We start from the raw sequence: 24,936 nt of genomic DNA on the forward strand, positions 1-24,936 counted from the left end.
TCCCCATGGTTGTTAACACTGAAACACAAATGACAACAATGCAAATATCAACATAAGTATTTAATTGGGGTTCAGTTTAACAGAAACATCATGCTAATACTTTTTTTCAGTCTTTTCTCTAGTGCTTTGTCTTGTAGGAAGAGGAAAGTGTAATAGTAGCCTCCACTGGAGGGAGCAAAATGAATGGGGCAGGCGTGGGGCAGTAGCAGAGGAGAGAGAGAGAGAGAGAGATTGATTCTTTGTTTTTAATTCTCATTTTACTGTTGTACATTAGAAAAGGGACTTCTAAGATTTAATTATATACAAAACCAAACAAAACTGTGTGTATTATGTTCTTCTCATACTGTATTGTTTAAAGATATTTCTAAGCAGCGGTTATATAGTTCCTACCGGTTTTAAAAAATTTAATGGGATATTTGATTTTTAAAGACCTTAATGTATATTAAGATTAATTTTTAACTTGTCCAAAACTGTATATTTGGTTGCTAACACACCAATTAATTTAAATAGATAATTTCTCTACAGAATTTAATAATAGTGTATTTTGTAATATTTCATTATCTTCAATCATGACTAAACGTATTAGCTCTCATCTGGCAGCAAAAGAGCTAATATGCTGTTCTATTGGATTGAAAAAGGGGAATCCTCTAGACCCCACATGGGGAAGTCAGTTATAAAGTCTAATAGTTGTAGACACTCTATTTACAAATAGTGTAGACTCTTGGCAACTCACATGTTTCATTTTGCTGATTATACCTTGAGACAATAGGCACGAAATAATAAGTTACCTCCACTAAGAGTCTCCATTTCAATGTAATGTTGTTTACAGGTAAATAGTACCATACTAGATATATTACAGCCATAGCCAATACACAAGATGCAGATAGGCCTCAGGGCTACCATCCTGTGACCTTGCCATAAATAAATAAAGCTTGCTTAACGTTTACAATATCAACTTCTAAAAGCTGGATAACATGACATGTTTCTACAAATTATATTCACTGGACAATGTATCAGATAGAAACCAGACCTAAGGGTTGACTACACTGATTGTGGATCAGCAAATAAACTCCTGGACCCCACAATATGATTACCTGCCTGATAAGTGGGTGGTGTATGTGTGCATTCAGTGCCAGCAGTTCATGATCCTCAGAGACTGAGTACAGGCTTTGGAGACCAGAGTGGCTGAACTGGAGGAGCTAAGGGAGACAGAGAGGTACATAGATGAGACTTGCCATGACAGAGTAGGACGGTCCCACCTCCAGTCTGACACCCTTTGTACTGTTGAGGAGGATGAGAGTCTCAGGGAACGAGAACATCAAACTGGGGCGGAGGGAAATGATCTCATAGTTGGGACCCTCCCTTCTGAAGATATCATGGTATCCTTTTGCACTAAGGATACCTCTCTAGAGGAGGGAGCTCCAGTTATTAGAAAGAGACAAGTAATAGTAATGGGGGATTCGATCATTAGAAATATAGATAGCTGGGTTTGCAATGACTGGGAGAACTATATGGTGACTTGCCTGCCGGGTGTGAAGGTTGCAGATCTCTCGAAACATCTAGATAGACTTATGTGTAGTGCTGGGGAGGAGCTGGTGGTCGTGGTACATGTAGGTACCAGAGACATAGGGAAAGGTAGGAGAGGGGTCCTGGAGGCCAAATTTAGGCTGCTAGGTAAGAGATTGAAGTCCAGGACCTCCATGGTAGCATTCTCTGAAATGCTTCCAGTTCCATGTGCTGGGCCAATTAGACAGGCAGATCTGCAGGGTTTCAATACATGGATGAGGGGATGGTGTAGGGAGGAGGGATTTTGATTTATTAGGAACTGGGGAACCATTTGGGAAAGGAGGAGCCTATACAGGAAGGATGGGCTCCACCTAAAACTGAAACAGAACCAGATTGCTGGCATGTAAAATTAAAAAAATCCAAGAGGAGCTTTTAAACTAAGTGCTGGGGGAAAGCTAACAGGTGCAGAGAAGCAGGCAGTTCGGATAGACACATCCCTTAGGGGAGGATCTATTAATGGGGATCTCTATATCGTAATAAGGAGGAGAGGATGGAAGATGATAAAGTGCAGGTAGGATCTGATGAGAAACAGTCAAATGAGAGTCTCATTCCATTCATCACATAATGGCAGACAGCTAAAAAGTGACAAATTGTATAAGTGCTTATATACAAATGATAGAATTCTAAATACTAAGATGGGTGAACTAGAGTGTCTCATATTAAAGTTTCTTGACACCATACATGACTGATTCTTGCATCAGCTAGTCCTGGAAGTCCCACAAGAGGAGAGGCAATTCTTGATTTAGTCCTAATTGGAGGACAGGATCTGGTTCAAGAGATGAATGTAGCTCAATGGTGTGCAATCAGCACACAACTGTGTCCAATGTGATATCCTCAGGGCCATACAGGTAGAATATATATTGTGTGGATGCAGCCCACATAACACAGAGAGCTGCATATGCGCCCCATGGTGGTAAATAGATTGAGAATCATTGATGTAGCTGAGCTATTTGGTAATAGTGACCATAATATAATTAAATTTAACATCCTTGTCGGGGTGGGGAGAACGCCAGGGAAGCCCACCATTTAATTTCAGAAAGGGGAACTACACAAAAATGAGGATGTTTGTTAAACAGAAATTAAAAGGTATAGTCCCAAAAGTGAAATGCCTGCAAGCTTCATGGACACTTTTTAAAGACACCATAATAGAGGCTCAAATTAAATGTATACCCGAAATTTAAAAACATAGTAATAGGCCCAAAAAAGTGGCACAGTGGCTGAGCAACAAAATAAAAGAAGTGATAAGAGGCAAAAAGGCATCCTTTAAAAATTGAAAGTTAAATCCTATGGAGGAAAATAGAAAGGAGCATAAACTCCAGCAAGTCAAGTGTAAAGGTATCACTAGGCACTCCAAAAAAGAATTTGAAGAGCAACTAGCCAAAGACTCAAAACCTAATAGCAATTTTTTTTAAAGTGCATCAGAAGCAGGAATCCTGCCAAACAATCAGTGGGGCCACTGGACAACTGAGATGCTAAAGGAGCACTCAAGGAAGATAAAGCCATTGTAGAGAAGCTAAATGAATTATCTGCATTAGTCTTCACTGCAGAGGATATGAGAGAGATTCCCAAGCATGAGCCATTCTTTTTAGGTGACAATTCTGAGGAACTTTCCTGGACTGAGGTGCCAGTGGAGGAGGTTTTGGAACAAATGGATAAATTAAACAGTAACAAGTCACCAGGACCAGATGGCATTTGCTCAAGAGTCCTGAAGGAACTCAAATGTGAAATTGCAGAACTACTAACTGTGGTGTATAACTTATCATTTAAATCAGCTTCTGTACCAGATACCTGCAGGATAGTTACTGTGATGCCAATTTTTATAAAAGACTCCAGAGTAGATTCTAGCAATTACAGGCCAGTAAGCCAGTACCAGGCAAATTGGTTGAAACTAGAGTAAATAACTCAATTATCACACACCTAGATGAACACCATTTGTTGGGGAAGAGTCAAGGTGGCTTCTATGAAGGGAAATCATGCCTAACCAATCTATGAGAATTCTTTGAGTGGGGCAACAAACATGTGGACAAGGGTTATCCAGTGGATATAGTTCATTTAAACTTTAAGAAAGCCTTTGAGAAGGTCCCTCACCAAAGGCTCTCACACAAAGTGAGCAGTCATGGGATACGAGGGAAGGTCCTCTCATGGATCAGTAATTGGTTAAAAGATAGGAAACAAAAGTTAGGAATAAATGGTCCGTTTTCAGAATGGAGAGAGGTAAATAGTTGTGTGCCCCTGGGATCTGTACTAGGACCAGTGCTGTTCAACGTATTCATAAACAATGATACAAAATTACTCAAGATAGTTAAGGCCAAAGCAGACTGTGAAAAGTTAAAAAGGATCTCGCAAAACTGTGTGACTGGGCACCGAAATGGCACGTTAAATTCAATGTTGATGAATGCAAAGTAATGCACATTGGAAAACAGAATCCCAACTATACATACAAAATGATGGTGTCTAACTTAGCTGTTACCACTCAAGAAAGAGATCTTGGATTCAATGTGCAGTGACAGTCAAAAATGCTAGCAGAATGTTAGGAACCTTTAGGAGAGGGATAGAATAAGACAGAAAATATCATAATACTTCTGTATAAATCCATGGTACATCCACATCTTGACTCCTGAATGTAGATCTGGTCGCTCCATCTCAAAAAAAGATATATTGCAATTGGAAAAGGTGCAGAGAAGGGCAACAAAAATTATTAGGTTTCAGAGTAATAGCCATGTTAGTCTGTATTCACAAAAAGAAAAGGAGTACTTGTGGCACCTTAGAGACTAACCAATTTATGGTATTTTTTCATGCTTTGTATGTACAAAAAGATCTTCTACACTTTCCACAGTATGCATCCGATGAAGTGAGCTGTAGCTCACGAAAGCTTATGCTCAAATAAATTGGTTAGTCTCTAAAAATTATTAGGGATAGGAACAGCTTTCTTATGAGGAGACTGGGACTTTACAGCTTGGAAAAGAGACAACTAAGGGGAGACATGTTAGAGGTCTATAAAATCTTGAGTGGTGTGGAGAAATGAATAAGTAAATGTTATTTACTCCTTCACAGAACACAAGAATTAAGGATCACCGAATGAAATGAATAAGCAGCAGGTTTAAAACAAACTAAAGGAAGTACTTCTTCACACAATTCAGAGTCAGCCTGTGGAACTTGTTGCCAGGGGATGTTGTGAAGGTCACAAATATAACACGGGTCAAAAAAGAACTAGATAAATTCCTGGAGGATAGGTCCATCAATGACTATTAGCCAGGATGGACAGAGATGCAACACCATGCTCTGAGTATCCCTAGCCTCTGTTTGACAGAAGCTGGGAGTGGACAACAGGGAATGGATTACTCGATGATTACCTGTTTTGTTCATTCCCTCTGAAGCATCTGACATTGGCCACGGTCAGAAGGCAGGATACTCAGCTAGATGGACCATTGCTCTGACCCAGTATGGCCGTTCTTATGTTATTATGTGACAAAGGAAGCAGAAAGGGATTGCTCCTACCTTAGGTTACCTTTCTCAGTTTAAATGACCCTTCCCCATACTGGCATTAACGTTACTACACAACTTTTAATTGCAATGGTTTGGTCTCCTAGTCTATTATTTTCATTAGAACTTTGTATAGGAAAGAAAATAAAAGTGTTTTCATTTATATTTAGAAATACTTTGATTAGGAATAATGTTATTTGCAATTTCTGAGGACCTCAGCATTCAGATGTTTTATTTTCTATTCAAGTTTTTAAGCTACATGCATCATTGTAGTAGCTGAGCATTACTGTATACAAATAAATAAAATAAAGTTGAGTATTTATGGGTGTAAATGAAGGAATTCAGAGTTCAGTTGTTTTGTAATTGATGTGGAGATGTTTAATGTTATCCACTGTTTGTAACTATCTGGTAGTTCCTCGCCTAGGCATAACAAGAACTGAAAATGAAACATCTTTAACTCTGGATATAATTTCTTTTGTAGACTTAAGATAGATCCATAATGTTGTTTTAAGACTATTGTTATTGAAATAGTGTACATTAAAATTTGGTAGAATGAAACTTTTTTTAAAGTTTTTGTTTTGAAAAACAAAGAGAACAGAAGATTACACGTGTATATTCACACACACACACTCACACACACACTTCTAAAGCCATCTGATTTGCTGATGAGTAATGTCTAAAGCCTCTGCATTGGCCAGCAGTCTCTTCACTTTTCCTCTTTCAATACATACAAAACTATACAAATATCAATACATCAGACAGGTTTTGCTGGGTAGTGTCAAAATTCACTGTTTATTTCGTTTGAACTGTAACTTTTTGCCCTGCTGCAGCCAGGTTGAAAGCAAAGCTGCCATCTGAAGATTGATTAATTTTACCATTAGTTAGGCTTGAATTATGCGTGTCAGACTTGGGCCTGCAGAACTGTTCAGAATGAAACATTCAGGCTCCATACAATAAATTGTTTCTAAATTTAAATGTAGCATATTAAAGGATAGACCTAAATGTAAGCCCTGAGGTCACTGGCCATACTTACCCAGAAAACCCATATTTTTGGTAATAAGTACATGTTCACATTGGACTACTCAAACCCAGGATTTGTCCCTTGGGGCAAGCTGTTCACTGAGTGTGTTGTGATTGCCCTCAGAACTGCTGTTCTTAGATCCTGAACATTAAGGACTCTCTTGAACTGCTTTAAAGAGATTCTGCTTGATCATTCTACGAAGAGACAGACAGGTACAAGCAGAACACTATGTTTAAAGTCTTCGTATTGGCAATGCTTCTAAGAACACTTTACTTTTTTTAACGGAACTGGTTTTTAGGAATTTCAGGGAATATAAAGTGCCAAAGGCAGATATGCTGTATACAGTAGTAAGCCTTTTTTGCCTTTATCAGTGAAGTCCTGATTACTAAACTACAGTCAGTTCTTTGAAATACCAAGATTATCCAGTTCCAAATAAGCTACAGATCAGCTGTCAGCAGATACAAGTGTTGTCAATTTTCTGGAATGCCAAGTTAAATCTGGGTTAATTCAGGCCTCCTAAAAGGTACTGTATACTGTTGGAGATAATTACAGACATCTGATTTATAAACTACAGGAAGCAATCAAAGAGAAGTGCAGAAGCAAACTGAGGTATAGTGTACTGCTTGCCTATGAAAATTAATGAACCCATGCAGCAGAATCAAAAGTTAAGAATAATACAAAGACCTTAACAACATGTTACTTATGAAAATCTGGGTTGGAATGCTCCATGATTTTATAAGTAGGGGGACAAATTCAGCCTTGGAGTCCATGAGTGCAACTTCTGTTGACTTCAGTGTTAACTGTACCCATTTGTACCAGGGCTGAATTTGGGCATATATATCTTTGCTCTCCTGTTTAGATAAGATTATTCAGAGCTGTTGCCGCTGGCATTATGAGCTAGCTACATAAAATTACCTTACAGTTTATCTCATGATAAATTATTTACTTCTATATCATTCTGTGCAAAAGACTTTACCTTCAGTTTTGCACAAAATGCAGACATCTTTTTTTTCTTCTAAGGATGTTAGCCAGAAATATGGGTTAAAGCCAAATGCCATAGTCTAGCCTTTGCATATCCACCATCTTGCCTCTTGTGTCATGGGGGGAAAAGCAATGAAGACCTCATTATTATTATTTATTTATTTATTTATTTATTTATTAGTATTACCATAGCTCCTACGAGTCCTAGTAGTGGACCAGGATCCCATTGCAATATATGAACAGAACAAAAAGGTAGCCCTTCCCCAAACATACTTGTTTGTTTCCCAATGAGATTAAATACCTTTAAATTGGAAGGTCACTAATATATGGAATGTTTTAATAAAATTGCAAGCATAAATGTCTTTTTCAAAGAATAGAGAGGGAAATTTAGGGAGTAGTACATAGGCCATATCTCCCCTGTTATTTCTAGAGTGTTACTATGTTTACCAATTGCTGTTCTGATTAAACTTGTGGTTTCTTAAAGGAGTACATTAAATTTCAGTATAACATCAGTTTGTTTTCTTATTCATATATTTTTACTGTGAATCTTTTTTCCCATCTGATATGCAAATGACACCCCTGCAATATCTGCTATCTTAACCATGCATATTTTCAGATTTTGATGAAGATTATGGCAGTAAAGAAGGAATGTCATTGGTGTTGGCAGTTTTGCAAAATGATGAGTATATTCTACCCCAAACTTGCATTTTAAGTAAAGGATGAATCTTTTTAATTCTTCCATACAACAGATTTTGACTTTATGAACAGTGTTTGCTCATGGGCCTGGGATCAGAAGGTCTTGAGACTATTTCGTATGGTGATGAATTCTATCACCATCTAAAATCTGTGTGGAGAGACATTAGTATATTTTCTCTCTTAAGAATTATGTTTTCATTTTCCCGCTATGCCAGAAAATGGACAAGAAACACTGGATGTGGTTTAATTAGGCCACAACTTTATTATTAACTGTCTGGGGATACCTGCTAGGTAAAACTGTACAGTGCAGGTAATTCCATAATCATTTCAAATATAGCCAGAGGGCTTCCATCAGCTCTCCTCATTTCCTATCTTGGCCCCCAGTCTACCCGTGCTTGGGACCTTACCATTCCCTCTCCCCTCGAGTGAGGGTTAAGGTCAGCTATAAAAGAGTGGGGGGGTTGGCTTTCTACCGTGCTAGTTGTACAAGCCCTGCACGATGCTATTTCCACTCCTTTAACAAATGCCTCCTTTAAATCCTTTACCAATCCATTTATCTGATCACTGTATACCTCCCGAATGGAGTACCTACACTGGACATCTGTTCCACATCAATATAATGAGTTGTGACACCATAGCCTAACTCCAGTTCCATGTTTGTCCCAACTAAGCCCCCCTGAACCTGCTGTGGGAGGGAGGACGCGCCCCCCCGCCCCCCCTTTGGTGAGGGAAATATTCCTTCCCAACGCCCTGAGAAAGGAGCAACTAGTGCATTGCCCACAGTAGATCCTGACCCAACTAATATTTCACCACTTCCATTGATGGGAGGGTCCAGGTAAGAGAGGGTTTTACTTGCCCAGCATGTATTTATGTAACCTCCCTTCTCTTCAGGGGGATGGATCTATGTGCCCACAGCCGACTCTGAAACTGCTGCTAAATCACTCTGTCACTCTTAAAGAGGTACACACCTTCCTCCAGCAAACTGGACAATGGACCCCTGGTTAAATGTGTGGTGCGGTCATTCTCAAAGTACTGTAAGGCAGGGGTCATGTGCCCTACTTATTAAGACCATAACTGCTGCTGCTTATATTAATCATAATTGTCTTGGTAGCATCTTGTTCTCCCTCTCCTCCCGCTGCCCCCATCAGCTTGTTGTAGTCCCCTGTTAGATTGTGGGCTCTTTTGGGAGAGGACAGTCTGTTTGTTACATGTGTACATGTAGATCAGGGGTAGGCAACCTATGGCACATGTGCCAAAGGTGGCACGCAAGGTGATTTTCAGTGGCACTCACACTGCCCGGGTCCTGGCCACCGGTCTGGGGGGCTCTGCATTTTAATTTAATTTTAAATGAAGTTTCTTAAACATTTTAAAACCCTTATTTACTTTACATACAACAATAGTTGAGTTATATATTCTAGACTTATAGAAAGAGACCTTCTAAAAACATTAAATGTATGACTGGCCCATGAAACCTTAAATTAGAGTGAATAAATGAAGACTCAGCACACCACTTCTGAAAGGTTGCCGACCCCTGAGGTAGATCATAGCACAGTGATTGTGCCACTCCTTGGTTGTCGTTTTAGGCACTACCACAACACAAATAAATGAGAAGAAAAAATAGTGTGCACGACTGCAGATATTGTTCACTATGCCAACTGAATTACTTTGTTATTTATATAACACTATAAATATGCTGCTTTAATAGATGAATAAAAGGGTTTCTGCCATAAATTTTCTCAGAACTCACAATAATGAGCATAATATGCATGCCTATGTATAAAGCATGCTTTTTAAGGCTCTGCTCCTGGAAGCTATTTTATTTGGGGTACCCCCCGCCTCCACCCACACAGCTTTATTAAAGTCAGTGGGGCTCTCTTTAGATTTAGGGGTCTACCCATAGTAGAATCAGCGGCTAAGGCATACGTTGTAGATTGATTATTAGCACTGGCATGGGGAAGAGAGAATAAGAGTAACAACAATAAGATCAAGCAATAGATTTATTTGGTAATGTTCACACCACAGGAGTTCCAACATTTTAAATGTTTTATTTCTTGTGAGATACTGTTACTAAGAGGGGACAACTAGGATTTTCAGAGTTCCATCGCAGTCAGAGTACACGTTACAAATTATGGGCTCGATGCAGGAATTACTAGGTGAAATTCTACAGCCTGTGTCATGTAAGAGGTCAGACTAGATGAGTCCCTTCTGGCCTTAAAAGTCTATGAAAATATGGTCATTTCACCCTTAATGAAAAGAAGTACCATCCATACGGTTGGCTATAGTACAATAACAAAAAGTCCGTTTGTCACACCCAGGTCCAGGGCACTATACAGATAATCTTCAGATATTTATGAGCAGTAGCATTAAAAACTGTCTTTGATTTGGATTTAAAGTCAGAAGAGGATTTCTAACTTTGGATGAAGTCTGTTTAAGGGCCCAATTGTCATTTTAATAGAACTATTCATGAGTTTAAAATTAAGCATGTACTAAATGTTCACAGTATCAGAGCCTACACTGAGGAATTATAGTTGCTGGAAAGTTCCACAGACATCAGTCTGCACTGTAGACATTTTATACATTAAATAACTGTTGATTTGAGTTTGTAATGGAGGTTTATGGTGACAAAACAGTTGTAGCCGAACAAACTTCAGATGTGATGCTGAAGCTATTGTCATCTTTACTTCCTACCTTGAAGTGGTTAGTATTGGTTCATGTTGAATTTCAATGTCTAAAAAGATTCTGTGCTTCAATAGGGCCAGTTTCACAAAGCTGAAAACAATTCTGAGACAAATCAGCTGGAAGGAAGCATTTAATTAAAAAATGTTAATTGGGAATCATTTAAAAACACTTTACTAGATACCCAAAAAGCTACAATCCCACAATCAAGGAAGAAGGCCATATTGGTTAAAAAACTGACTTGGTTTAGATGGGAAGAGAAAGCAGCTATAAAAAATAATATATAAGAAATGGGAATTCGATAGTAATGAATATAAATCAGAAGTTAAGAATTGTAGAAAGTTGATAAGGGAAACAAAGGGACACAAGGAGAAATCTGTGGCCAGCAGTGAAGGATAATTAAAGGATTTTAAAAATATATTAGAAACAAAACAAAAAAAATCCTGACAATTGTATTGGTCAATTACTAGGTGAAAATGGTAGAATTATCCATAATAATTTAGAAAAGGCAGAACTGTTCAATAAGTATTTATGTTCTATATTCGGAGAAAAAACAGGTGATTTACTCTCATCATATGGTGATAAAATTACTTCTATTCCACTGGTCTCTCTGGAGGATGTTAAACACCAGCTATGAAGTTTCACATTTTTAAATCAGCATTTCCAGATAACTTGCATCCAAGAATTTTGAACTCACTGGACCACTAATGTTGATTTTTAATAAGTCTTGGAGCACTGGGGAAGTTCCAGAAGACTGGAAGAAAGGTAATGCTGTGTCAGTTTTTAAAAAGGGTAATTAGAGGCCCCATCAACCTGACACTGATCATGGGCAAGATAATGGAGCAGTTGATATGGGACTTGATTAATATAAAACTAAAATGTAATTAATGCAAATCAACATGGGTTTTTGGAAAACTAACTTGTAATCTCACCGAAAAAAGATATCACATTTGGGTGATAAAGCTAATAATGTTGACATAATATATTTAGATTTTTTTGTACGGTGTTTGACTTGGTACTGCACAATATTTTGAGTAAAAAACTAGAATGATAAATTCACATGGCACACATTACATAGATTAAAAACTGGTGAACTACTAGGTCTCAAAATGTAATTGTAAACAGGGAATCATCATTGAACAAGTGTGTTTCTAGTCAAGTTTTGCAGGAATTGGTTCTTGGCCCTACACTATTTAACATTTTTATCAAGGACCTGGAAGAAAACATAAAATCATCAGTGATAATGTTTACAGATGACCCAAGAATTGGGGAAGTGATAAATAATAAAGAGGAAAGTCACTGATGCAGAGAGATCTGGATCACTTAGTAAACTGGGCTCAAGCAAACGATATGCATTCTAATACAGCTAAATGTAAATCTGTACATCTAGGAACAAAGCATGTAGGGCATATTTACAGGATGAGGGACTCTATCCTGCGAAGCAGTAACTCTGAAAAAGATTTGGGGTTGTGGTGGATAAGCAGCTGAGCATGAGCTCCCAGTGTGTTGCTGTTGCCAAAAGGGCTGATGTGATCCTGAGATACATAAACTGGGAATCCTAGAGTAGGAGTAGAGAGGTTATTTTATCTCTGTATTTGTCACTGGCTTGACTGCTGCCAGAATTCTGTGTCCAGTTCTGGTACCCACAATTTAAGAAGGCTGCTGATAAATTGGAGAGGGTTCACAGAAGAGCCATAAGAATGACTGAAAGATTGGAAAAGATGCTGTAAAGTGAGAGTCTCAAAGAGCTCAATCTACTTTGTTTAACAAAGAGAAGGTTAAGGGATGACTTGATCATGATCTATAGATAGGGTGACCAGATAGCAACTGTAGAAAAAATGGGACGGGGGGGGGGAGAGAATAGGTGCCTATATAAGAAAAAGTCCCAAAAACGGGACTGTCCCTTTAAAAATGGGACATCTGGTCCCCTATCTATAGGTACCTACATGAGGAACAAATATTTAATAAAAAGAAAAGGAGTACTTGTGGCACCTTAGAGACTAACCAATTTATTTGATTAGTCTCTAAGGTGCCACAAGTACTCCTTTTCTTTTTGCGAATACAGACTAACACGGCTGTTAGTCTGAAATATTTAATAATGGGCTCTTTAATCTAGCATGATTCCAATGGCTGGAGGTTAGTCAAATTCAGACTGGAAATAAGGAGTAAATTTTTAATAGTGAGAGTAATTAACCATTGGAACAATTTATGAAGGGTCATGGTGGATTTTCCATCACTGACCATTTTAAAATCAGGATTGGAAGTTTTTCTAAGAGGTACGCTGTAGGGATTATTTTGGGGGAAGTTCTGTGGCCCTGTGTTATAGAAGAGGTCAGACTAGTTGATCACAATAGTCCCTTCTGGCCTTGGAATCTATGAAATATGTATTCTCATTATAATAATTATACTAGAAAGAAAGTGTATGTCCCAGTAATGATCCCTATTAAGAAGTCTGATTTGTTAAGAATTTATTTGAAGTATAATAATGCCCCTTGGTAGGTAATAATTTTAAAAATGATTTTAAACACAAAAATCAACAAGATGTTAGCAAAAATAAATTATAGAACAAGGGAACTCTAAAAAGTAATTATTATTGTGGATATGGTAGAGGATTCTGTAACTACCATTCAGTGATTTTTTTTATATTGGTTTGTGCTTTATAAAACATGTTTATAGACTATGTCAGCAATGTTCTTTCCCAGTTGCTGTTGCAAAGACTATTTTTGCAGTTTATCACAAAATGCCAGATTTGCTCAGCATGTAATTAAATCCTATGCTTGGAAGCATCCACAGTACTTGGTTATCATGAAATTATTCTTTAATAAAAATGTATGCTTTGTGATCTATATTTTATTAATTTGGTGAGTCAGTTTATCGATTGTTGCAGATGCCATGAATGTATAATTTGTCACTGTTATTGGTTGCCTGTCAGCAGTTTCTAGCACCACAGAGTTCTTGGCTGTTGGGGCACCTTAGAAATATGTCTTTCTTGATCTGCAAAAGAAAACCTTTCTACTGTAGATTGTCCTCAAGACTTCTGAAAACACAATGAACAAATGAATAACATGGCCTGTTTAAGCAAGAGTTTGCAACAAATATGATTTTTATTTTTTGGGGAGAGAAGATGGAAAGAAGTGTTGCATCATAAAGGAGAAAATCCGGTTTTCTCATTCTTTTTTGTTAATTTCAAACCTATGAAAGTTTGGGGTCATAGACTGTGAAGCACAAAGAAACAGTATGAACTTTTCTATTTATCCATTTATGATAGTTAGCTTTCTGGTTTTAAGATTTACTGATAGTGACCTGTGTGGACTCAATCGTTTATTTTTAGAACTAGATATTAGCGAATGAGTTTTTAAAGAGAAGGGTTCTAATGTTGAAATGGTTAGTGTCTAATTTATAAAAATGAAAAGGAGAATTGATGGGATAATGCAGTTATTTTTTCTAAAGTTGTTGGATTTGGCTTACTGATTAAGAGGATAATTTACATTTGCTTTAGAATTCTCCACATAAATAAGGTAATTTTCCACATAGTAAGGTAATGTAAATCTTAACATGCCAAATGTAGTTGTGTGGTTATAACGTTTTTTTTTTCAAAAAGGCCAAGTTGGGTTCACAATATGAATGCACGATCTGTTAGAATCTTTATGTATTGTATACATTTTGATATATGAAAAAATTGTTGGTAAACAGCCACTCTGTTTCTCCTTTCTGATCCTGTATTTTATTAGGAATAAGCTTTTTGTTTGTTTGTTTGTTTTTTAATTGGGACTAACATTTTGGACTCTCTAAATATTTGCCTTTTCTGACACTAAATGGAAACCCATGTTCATTTTCAGTCCCTTTCTGTACAGAGGTAATACAATTGCAGCAGGGCCTCTTAAAGTTTTAATTTATAATTTAAATTTTAGAAAATGCAAAATTGCATTCTGACTGCTTCTTTCAGACAAAAAGAAATCTTACTGTGTAACACAAAGACAAGCCTTTATTTCTTAATCTTGACTAGTTTATATTATATTAGCCATCTCTGAAAGGGTTTTTTATTATTATTATTTCCCCTCCCCCAGCCTTTTGCTGTCTGACTGAGTAATGAGCTATGATATGGTTGGCTAACATCCAATGGTAGGTGATTGTGATTGGCTAACTTGGAATGCCTGTATACACTGATTGGTCTTGAGCCTCTTTGCTTCATATTTTCACAAGCACTAGCATATTCTGGTTGAAAACCTGAAGGTGGGGATGCAAGGTTTGTATCATCTTTCATTTTCCTTTCATTCTTTCATCCACATAATCAGCAGAAAATATTAAATAGTCTCCCGTGACTGTCATAATGAGGCTGGATTCATTTTTATGATGTGAAAAGCCTTGGGTGGGGTGCCTCTGATCCCACGCTGGGCAGTTCTCCTGCGAGTGTGTTATGAGAGGATGAAAAGGGGGTGGCTTGTATATTTAATAAGCACAAGCTGTGCCGGGATTGAGCTGTTGTTTTCTGCTTTTCTGAACTCTCAGACACAGGTTTATCAGCACAAAATGACACATCCTGATTTGTTCTATTGTTGTGAATGAGGGATCATAAATATTTTTCATATGTTTGGAAATGCATCGATTTTTGAAGGGATTCTTTGTTGTGTGAATAGAAACCCTTTATGTAAATGTCCATATGAGGATATACAAAGGCTATTGTTTAGCAGAAGTTTGTGCAGAGAGCTTGCCTCGAGGGCAGGACTGGGACAGCCCCATGTAAAAATGATAACAGGAGCTGATTTCTTCCTCCTTGTTTAGAGCACACACTGTTAAAATGTGAAATGCCAAAAAGCAGAGCTTTGATAAAATTGTTTTTATTTGAGCCGCAATTGTCACTATTTTTTAAACAAAACTGTGTTCTTTTGATTTGGTTCAGCTTTGTACTAGTGTCCTGAGGAGAGACTGCAACTGGGATTTGAATTTTATGTATATTCTTCATTATGTGTTATTGAGTAGTAGAAAATTGACCAAAATAAACTGAAGGCTGAGTTTATCAGTGCTGTGCATTTATCTAATCATTTAAAAACTGAGGTTTGTACGCTTTATTAAAAACAATAAGTTAGAATCTAATTAGATCATCATCTTTGCTGGAAAAGCAAAATCCGTTAACTGTTGAAAACTGGTTTCACGATTTCATGCTTTTTCTGCAATATCAGACAGCAACTTATAGTTAGTTAGAAATGAACATGTTTGTGTTTCATCATCTGAACGTGTTTGACTTCACCTTTATTTAAATTAAACAAACAATAAAAATGAAGTTAAAAGAGAGTAGGATTATTTTTTATATTTGCAGATTTTTTCCTGACCTGTTGCAAATACTCTTGTTTATAGTTTCAGGAAAAGTATTGCATTTATTTTCTTTTGTATCATATCTCTGGTCTTGTCATTCCTTTCAGGGGAATTGCTTGGTAAACTTGCAGTCGTCTGTTTATACTGTGTTTTCCGCATGCATTTCAGATGAATAAATGTTTTTTTTTTCATTGAAAGTTTTAACCGTTAAGCTTCCCTAATATGTCTAATTTTAGGAAGGTTACTTCTGATCTTGATACTTTTTAGCAATGAACAAGTTCCCAAATATTTTATGGCATAGTAATTTTTTCAGCATTTTAGTTTTATCTTGCACGATTGGGATAATGTGAAAGCTTGCAATAGGCTAACTGCGTATCCTCAAAATGTATTCTGTTCAGTAAATGTAGTCTCAATTCTGTATTCCTTATTCAGGCAAAACTCCCACTCTCAGTAGTATTTCCAAGCACTGGATAATAGTTGAAGTTGCATTGCATTCACGAATTGACTTCGATATGACACAGGTAACTCACAGCAAATGTTAAGCCACCAGGTGTCTAATTTAAGGTTAAGGGCCAGAGCCTGAACATCTTTCTCAGGCAAAACTTTCATTGAAATCAGGCCTTTAATGTGTCCATGTTAGAGTAGATATGTAGGGTAAAATCCTGACTCCATTGAATCATAGAATATCAGGGTTGGACAGGACCACAGGAAGTAATTTAGTCCAACCCCCTGCTCAAAGCAGGCGCAATCCCCAATTTTTGCCCCAAATCTCTGAATGACCCCCTCAAGGATTGAACTCACAACTGCGGGTTTAGCAGGCCAATGCTCAAACCACTGAGCTACCCCTCCCATTGAAGACAATGGGCGATTTGTTGTTGATTTAACTGTAGCCAAAATTTTACCCCTAGTTATTGAGTGTTTATTCTCGGCCTAAAACCTTAGATTGGCCCACATCCTGGGCCAAACACTAGAGAGTTATTCCGGTGCTGGGGAGGAAGGACTCCTCCTCCTCTCCTACCAATACTGTGAAGTACTAATGGAGCTACTCCATGGCTGTTAGCCCAGCCTCAGAGCAGGACCAGAATCTACATTTCTGATCCCTGCCACGAGCAGCGTATGAGAAGTAGCCAGAGGATCTGCACTGCTGCAAATCCACTGTTCCTAGCCTATCACCCAGTCTCAGCTGTGTACTGCTACACAGGAAGCCAGAATGTATAGGAGGGCTGCATGTTCCCAGTATGGGGTCTCAAAATCTTAATAATAAAGAACACAAACTGCACCCATTTCACTGCACGAGGGCTGTCCACAAATGCAAAGGAAAGGTCAATATCCTCCCATCAGTGAATATAATGCAAGTTCAATTATTTTGCCTGAAATTACGTATTTCCGATTGAATTTATATAAAAGTGGAAATGTTAATAGCCTATTATATCTAAGTGACCATGAATATTTGTATACATAAGTAATTCAGCTGGTTTCATATAAAATCTCTTTTTTATTGTGAATGAAATGTTTTATTTAATAGAACTGATAATATTTCTTTAATCTGGTATTTATGCATATATCACATGCTTTCAAGGAAAATATAACTGTGTTTCATTAGTTAAAGTGTTTAAAAGATTATATATACTACATATAATCTTTTTACTGATTTTTAATGGACATGGACATTGATTTTGACTATATAATTATATAAAGTAAACCTTTCAGAATTTCTTCATAGAACAACAAGAATAATACTACATAGAATTATATACGTGTTGAGGATTTTTGAGTGCAAATAGAAAATGATGGAATTCTAAACATTTTAGGCCAAACTGTGGCCAGGTTATCATGGGAGCGCCACACATCATGCGCAGCAGCACAGGAGAGGGATTCAGGCTCTGCAGAGCTGATATTCCCCCCCTCCCCCCCCGGTACAGGTGAGTGGAAGGGACAGAACCTTGCTCCCTCCCACAACATGCCCACCAGCATGTGTTGCACCAGGTATAGTCCCAGTGCAATTTACAGCAAGGGAACTGGATGCTCCAGGGGCAGAGTAGCAGCCTGAGGCCTCTTACTCTGTGCGCCTGGCTAGCCCACTGTTGAGCCCTCTATTTATTGAAAGTTGTTGTTAAATGTGAACTATTTCCTTTATTTTCCAGATGAGTTAGAATCTTTTCCCTCCTTTTATTAAGTATCTAAAAGGAAAAAGTTAAATTGGAGAGCTAGTTCTCCAAATGATCGAACATGAGAATAAAGATTTTTCGTCGTTGTTGTGATTGGATTTTTTTGTTTTGTTTTTGTTTTCCACAGGTTAAAATAATGATGTTCCCAGCCAATTTTACAATCTTGATAATTTTTCTTATTATAATAGCAGGACTTTCAAAGAGTTGCATGCAGGTGCAAGGGTCTGCCCCTGCAGAGGTCCTTGCAGAATCCGGGCCTAAGCACATGCATAACTTTCATCACAAATAGTCTCATTAAACTACTCACATGATTCAAGTTACTTCATCAGGTGTAAGTGTTTGGAGATCAGGGCCTTAATTGTCTGTGTGTGTGTTTAAATTCAAACCACGAGTCATACAGTGTTTTCTTGCTAGAAATGGGAAGGAATTGCTCGGTAAATGATTTCTATGAGATACTTGTTTCTGTCTGTACTGTCTTGCCACATATTGATAAGTTTAACTTTTAGCTGCAATGTCAATTTAAAAATTAGATCTGTTTAAATATGAAGTTATAAAGTTAGCGTACAGTATTCTTGTCACTGATGTAGTAGTCTAATTCAGTACTTGCACTCTGCAGTTATTTTAAATGCATACTTTCAGTGACCACAGAAAACAAGGGTGATGAAGAGTTTTTAAAGATTTGTGATTTTCATTTAGTAGTAACGTGTTAATGTTGTCACTAACCTCTACATCACTTGCTGCTAGTTTATTATGAAGTACAATGTGCAGATTTTTATGCTGCCAGATTTGTTTTAAGTAAAGAAATAGTCTGAGAGTATAAGGATTTTTACACTCCTCTTGTCACAATTTACTGTGTTTAAGAAACTTTGGGGACCTGTGTTTCTCTCTGTGATTGCTTAGTTTGCAAAGCATGAGCATTATGGCAAAAGCATTATAGCAGGAGTGGTACACCTCAACAGGTATGAAGGTGATTGGAAGTTTGGGGAGCCAGGGGAATTAAAACCAAGTTGCAGGAAAATTTTTATTCATCTTATGTGTAAAGATTTTCATGTTGTAGAAAACTTGATGCAGTTGATGTATATATTTTCCAATATGAATTTAGTTTCAATATTAGTTGATCCTTCAGGCCCCAGAAGATCCCTGATCCCTGACTGGCCTTGCATCTTCCCTCTACCCCATGCCCTCTCCTCATAGTCTTCATTATGGACCTTCATTATAGGCCTGCTTATAGAGGTGGATTAAAATTTATTGGGGCCCTGGGCAAAAAGAACTTTTGGGTCCTCCACTCCTCCTTTGCCATGGGGCCCTGCCTCCTGCTCCTCCTCTCCCCCCAGAGGCTCTGCCCTATGACTAGGCCAGAAGTCGGAGCTGGGCCATGTTAAGAGATGATGCCTAGGGAGCCCAGGCTTCTGTGGGCAGCTCTGGACCCTTCACTTGCCCTGGGTAGTGTTCCCCGGGGAGCGGGGACACAGGCCAGGGACTGTTCTCAGACCTTCCGGTCTCCCACCCCAGGCAGGTGGAAGGTCCAGGGTTTCCCACAGCGACCAGGGCTCTCTAGGCGGCTCTTTACCATGACCTGGCTTTGGCTTCTGGCCTGGCTGGGATGGGACCGCAGAGGGAGCCACAGTTCTGGTGCCGGTGGCCCCCTCCTCTTCTACTCAGGTTCCAGCACTCCTGCAGGGGTCCCCAAATTGGCCAGGGCCCCTGGGTTAATCCACCACTGCCTGCTAAGGAGTGCAGGAAATCCTGTTTCCACAGTCTTTAGCAGGTCTGCATCTATAAGCTCCAGTGGAAAAGGGGCCCGGTTCTGGCATTGTGCAGATCCTTGTGTTCAGAGGAGTAGGTTTTATTCCGAAGGAACTACTAAACTGTTCAAGGTCAGGCACTCCAGTGATACCCAACTAGATAAATTCCACAGTTGGAACTATCTGCAAGGCTACAGATTATTTAAATAAAATAATATAGGATAATAATTATATGATTTTGTTATACACAAGCAACCTAAATTGATTTACATTGTCCATATATTTGATCATTATTCAAGAATGAAAAATATGTATGATACATTGTATAATTTGAAAAAATATTATGTGATCATGAAATTAAAGGCTATGTTATAATATATACACCGAAGGGGTGATGTTACAGTTGCATGTATAGGCTTAACTTTATTTCCTGACTTTTGACTACTTAAACATCCAATTAAATGTTTTCTTAATTGTTTTTAGTGAATATTCCATAATGAACTAGATATTTTGCTCAAACCCAGAACGTCTTATAACACATGGTTATTGACTTATTTTTTCATTTGTATTCTCTTGCTTGCTGCTGTTGTAATAGTAGCTAAGCAACAGGATTTTCACAATACAGTATATAAGCACAGGAAAGCTAAAGGAACAGTATCAGTTTGAACACGGAGGAGAGTTTCCCATATTAGCTTCTTTTGTTGAATCTAGGTGCTTACTGCTGGATACCGTGAGACGATTTCTGTCACCGTTACTCATAGTGGAATTAAGGAGGATACTTTCATCGAATAAGGTTCTCTCCAGTGAAAGTGTGGGAGTATTTGGCTCTTTTGTGTGATCTTTACTTTGGGATTTCAGCAACTGAAATAAAATTAAAATTATATTCACTATATCATGATGAAAGGAGGTAGGGAAAAATACGTACACCTATTCAGATATTTAGTTTAGTATTCCATTGACTATTGACAGGCGGGTTTTATTGCTAGTGGTTTTTTATTGATATTTGCAAATTATTGTTAATTGATGTGTCAAACTTAAAAATTGTGTCCAACATGTAGTCATCATTATAATGAAGTTTCATCATATGTTATACGTGAGGTAGTTTAGTTTGGTGGCTAAAACACAGGAAAAAGAGTAAAATCTTTTGAGTTAAATTCCAGCTCTGCCATTGACTTGCTATGTGACTTTGGGCAAGTCATTTAACCACCCTCTGAATCAATTTACCCATTTGTAACATGGGAATAATCATAATACAAAGGAGTATTATAAGTCTTATTTAATGTTTCTGGTATACTTTGAGATCCTCTGGAGGTGCTATGGAGTTGTTAATGAGTGGATTCTTGTTGGGTCATGAAACTGTTAGCCTTTTTTATTTTTGAAGTCACACCTGGATCGATCGGTCTTCAGTTGTTATTAACACTGCACCGATCACAACACATCCGCCATTGTTTTCACACTCTTGCCTTTCTTCTGCACGTACACGCAGGGAACTGAGGCCCATTTACTTGTGTTGTTTTAGCTGTTGACTTCAAGCCATCCCACTGGCTGGGCAGGCAGGCATGCGTACGTTCTCAAGCTTAGCTAGCCTTCAGACCTCTAAGGAGAAGGACAAGCGCTCTTTCCTCTGAAACAGCAATCCCCTTCCTGGATTGGGTAGTCCGATACCTTTGTAGCATGGTTAGACCTGCCAGGGCATATGGCCCACTACCATAGCTGTCAGACGGCCAGGGTCACCACGGCGCCACGATGAGGCGATGAGGTGCTGAGGTAGGATTTCCTGCTTGCTGATTTAAATAATGATTACAATTGGTGTATTAAATTATTTTGATTTAAATCAATCCACCCTGCATTTTATTATTTCTCTTCTTACTAATATATTATTTTACAGGTCAATGTTTTGACAACAACATCATAGCAGTAAACATAAAAAATAATTCTTGGCAAGATTTCTAGAGTATTATATGAGTATCTTGCTGTGGGATGCAAAGACTATGGGAAATAAAACTTTCCTTCACCCACCTTGACATACTAGATACTTGTGAAAATAAAAGATACAGATTATAATTTCAGTCAACAAACTGAGGTGTGGCTGTTCCAACAGTATTTTATATAAAGAGCATCTACTTGAAGATGTTTCTAGACTGTGACCGCACTGCTGTATGTTCAAAGGGTATGATGAATATTTGTAAAATTATTCTTGGACAAGGAGTATTAACCTCTCTTGAAGCATGGAAGAGCTGATAATTTTAACCTTTTGCTATAGTTTATTAGAAATGGTACTAAGAATAGCAACCTGAAAATAATTGATAGACATTAGCAGCAGGAACATTAGATAGTCATGAGACTTCCTGAAATTTTTCCTTCCTTTGTTGTCCTCCTTCTAAAAATATATAGAAGCAGTTATGGGACAACTTTACCCTCTAAATATTGGCCCCAGGTCTCCACCCCCACCCCCTGCTTTACATTTCAGATTGAAAAAATGACACTCAGATTATTCCCTCCCATGGTAAGGAAGGAGTTTTGGGGCAAAAATTCCTAGAGGGATTTCCTTGGGGAGATCCTTCCCACAGTGTCCCATCAGGATAAGTGGGGGTGGGGTTTGCCTGGCACCTCCATGGAGTAAGCTGCAGGGCCTGCTCAAGATCTGTAACAGGTTAAAACCACCCCAAAGTTCTGTAACTCCACATCTCTGGCCCCTAGCAACTCCATGTGGATCCCAGTGGAGCTACACTGCCAAATACACCCATGTGCTATTGAGGACCCTGGGCAACATTATGGGGCAATGGAAATCAGTGAAGGGGCTGTCTTGTCTATTCTGCTTAACCTGTGGGGCTGAAGGGTAAGCAATATAGATTCTCCCTCCACATCTGGACTGCCCAGTCTTCCCTCTGGCCCACATCGTCTCCAGTCTTTCCCATAAAGGAATGATAAACAGTGTCCTCTGTGGGATCCAGGGGCAGAAGGATGGTTCTGTACACATGGCTGAGCAGTCCCCTTCAATTTGGGAAGGGAGAGATCTACATGCAGAGGTTCTGCCCTGTGTATGGATCTACATGGATGATTAGGAACTTAATTAATACTGCATTAACTTATGCTTTCCCATGGTGTCACTGAGTACTAGATATGTGATTTAAAATTATATAGCATTACAGATATTGGACAAAATTGATATAAACTTATTTGTTACAAATAAAGAAAAAACTGTGGCTGAAGAACTATTTTATGTATTTTTTTCTTAATGGCCTAAAGGCAATTACTTGGAAGCTAGGATTTTAAACTCTATTGCTTGTATTTTGACATAATATGTTTGTAAAAAGTGTCAAATTACTATTTGAAATTAATTTTATCTTATGTGAAATATAGCTTTCATATCTTCCTAGTTTCTAGTACCTATTTATGAAGAATATGAACGATAATGTCCGAGTTCCATTGTGATATATTTGTACCATACTCTTAAACTGAAGACCAAGAATCAGGTTTCCTTCCCATTGCCCAAAATTTTTACTATAGTTTGCTAAGTCATGCAAAATCTTCATGTGTCTCATACTATAGGTGCCCAGTTCAAAAACCAAGATGTCAGCAGAGACTTCATTAAAACGATTTCTACCCACTCACACATACACCAGTTCACATGATTCTTGTGGGCCAAAAACTGTCTCTCTGATTTTTTTTTCACTGTTTTTTTTTTTCATTCAGTTAACTGCTTGTTCCCAGCAGTTCTGGCACATTCCATTGTTCCCTTCAGAATACATGCTGAGAAAAGCGCGTTTCCAGGGGCAAAGAGTTAATCCAGCTCAGCGTGGATTGAACTGTTTCAGAAGTTCATGATAAATGTTTGTTGCACTCTTCATACATGGGAACATTGCGTTCAAAAGTATTTAATGCAGTATTGTACCTATGTACTGTGCCTGTGGTTCTCTGTCTGTGGTGCTTGTTGTCTAATTGTTAAACTCTTGAAATCAGTTATACATTCTAGACGAACAGATATTTTAGCTAAGCAGTCTGCATAAAAGATAAATACAATCGTGTGACGTAGGGAAAAAAATGTTACTCTCCTGAGTGCGGCCCTCCTATGCCAGAGCCACCAAAATGTTCTTACTGAAGCACAGGCAAAAGCATAGAAGCATGTGTGTGTTGAGAAAAAATGAGCTGCAAGAGTCAGGTTCTGGGCGTGTTGCCATAGGTATCAATGTTCTTTTTGAGAATGTTCAGTGGAGTCCTTTGGGCATCATCAGTGTGGGCCGTTTTCCATATGAGTTTGGTGAGATCTGACTTGTTGTGTGTACTAGAGCTGAAAAGCAGTGTGTTGCTTAAACCTAGAATCTACGACTGGATGCAGAGTGCAAAGACTTTGGCAAGTAGAACTGAATATAGCTTTTGAGGAAATTTTCTGCTGAGGTTCCTTGGAATCTTAATTAAATAAATGCTAGATCCTTTAATGGATCAAGCAATAGTAATTTCCCAAACAGTTTACCTTGTAAATTAATTGTTCAGAAGCTACAGACACTGTATTTTGAGAATCAGTGTTCAAAATGGATATCAATAGGCTCATGCCAAAATCTGTCAGCAGATAAAACTACTAACTATCCATTCTGTTTCTGTTGAAAAGAATTAAAAATTTAGAAAAATATTTACATGTTTAATATGTTACATTATAAAAGTTTCCTTGGGAATAAAGAAAATTGTATTTTGTTATGCTAATGGGAAGGATGCTTTTCTACCATCCACACAGACACAGTATTTGCTCAAGCGGTCTCTGTTGTCAGCTGGACATGTATATTTATTCTGAGGCTCCCTAAACCTATGATGACCTATGACTCTTAAAGAAATCTTAAATCAGAGTGCTTTACTTCCCTCTGAGGTGACACATTTGATTCTCAGGTTTCAGAGTAACAGCCGTGTTAGTCTGTATTCGCAAAAAGAAAAGGAGTACTTGTGGCACCTTAGAGACTAACCAATTTATTAGAGCATAAGCTTTCGTGAGCTACAGCTCACTTCATCAGATGCATATCGTGGAAACTGCAGCAGACTTTATATATACACAGAGAATATGAACCAATACCTCCTCCCACCCCACTGTCCTGCTGGTAATAGCTTATCTAAAGTGATCATCAGGTGGGCCATTTCCAGCACAAATCCAGGTTTTCTCACCCTCCATCCCCCCCACACAAATTCACTCTCCTGCTGGTGATAGCCCATCCAAAGTGACAACTCTTTACACAATGTGCATGACAATCAAGTTGGGCTATTTCCTGCACAAATCCAGGTTTTCTCACATCCCCCCCAC

General features: G+C 38.2%; 1 protein-coding gene across 7 annotated transcripts in view; it reads left to right on the plus strand.

Moving 5' to 3' along the window:
* The window catches only part of CTBP1 (C-terminal binding protein 1), a 429,621-nt gene that overhangs the window by 170,276 nt on the left and 234,409 nt on the right, over positions 1-24,936 (plus strand). The window contains exon 1 of one of the 7 annotated variants that reach the window (XM_073342818.2): positions 14,634-14,669. The exons of the other annotated variants lie outside the window; for them this stretch is intronic. Coding sequence (XP_073198919.1) covers positions 14,663-14,669 — 7 coding nt within the window. The 5' untranslated portion in view covers positions 14,634-14,662. Of the gene's footprint in view, positions 1-14,633; positions 14,670-24,936 lie in introns of those variants that run through there. 7 annotated transcript variants of the gene reach the window in all.

The sequence above is a fragment of the Lepidochelys kempii genome, chromosome 4 (assembly GCF_965140285.1).
Source record: "Lepidochelys kempii isolate rLepKem1 chromosome 4, rLepKem1.hap1, whole genome shotgun sequence".
In the NCBI taxonomy this organism is placed as follows: domain Eukaryota; kingdom Metazoa; phylum Chordata; order Testudines; family Cheloniidae; genus Lepidochelys; species Lepidochelys kempii.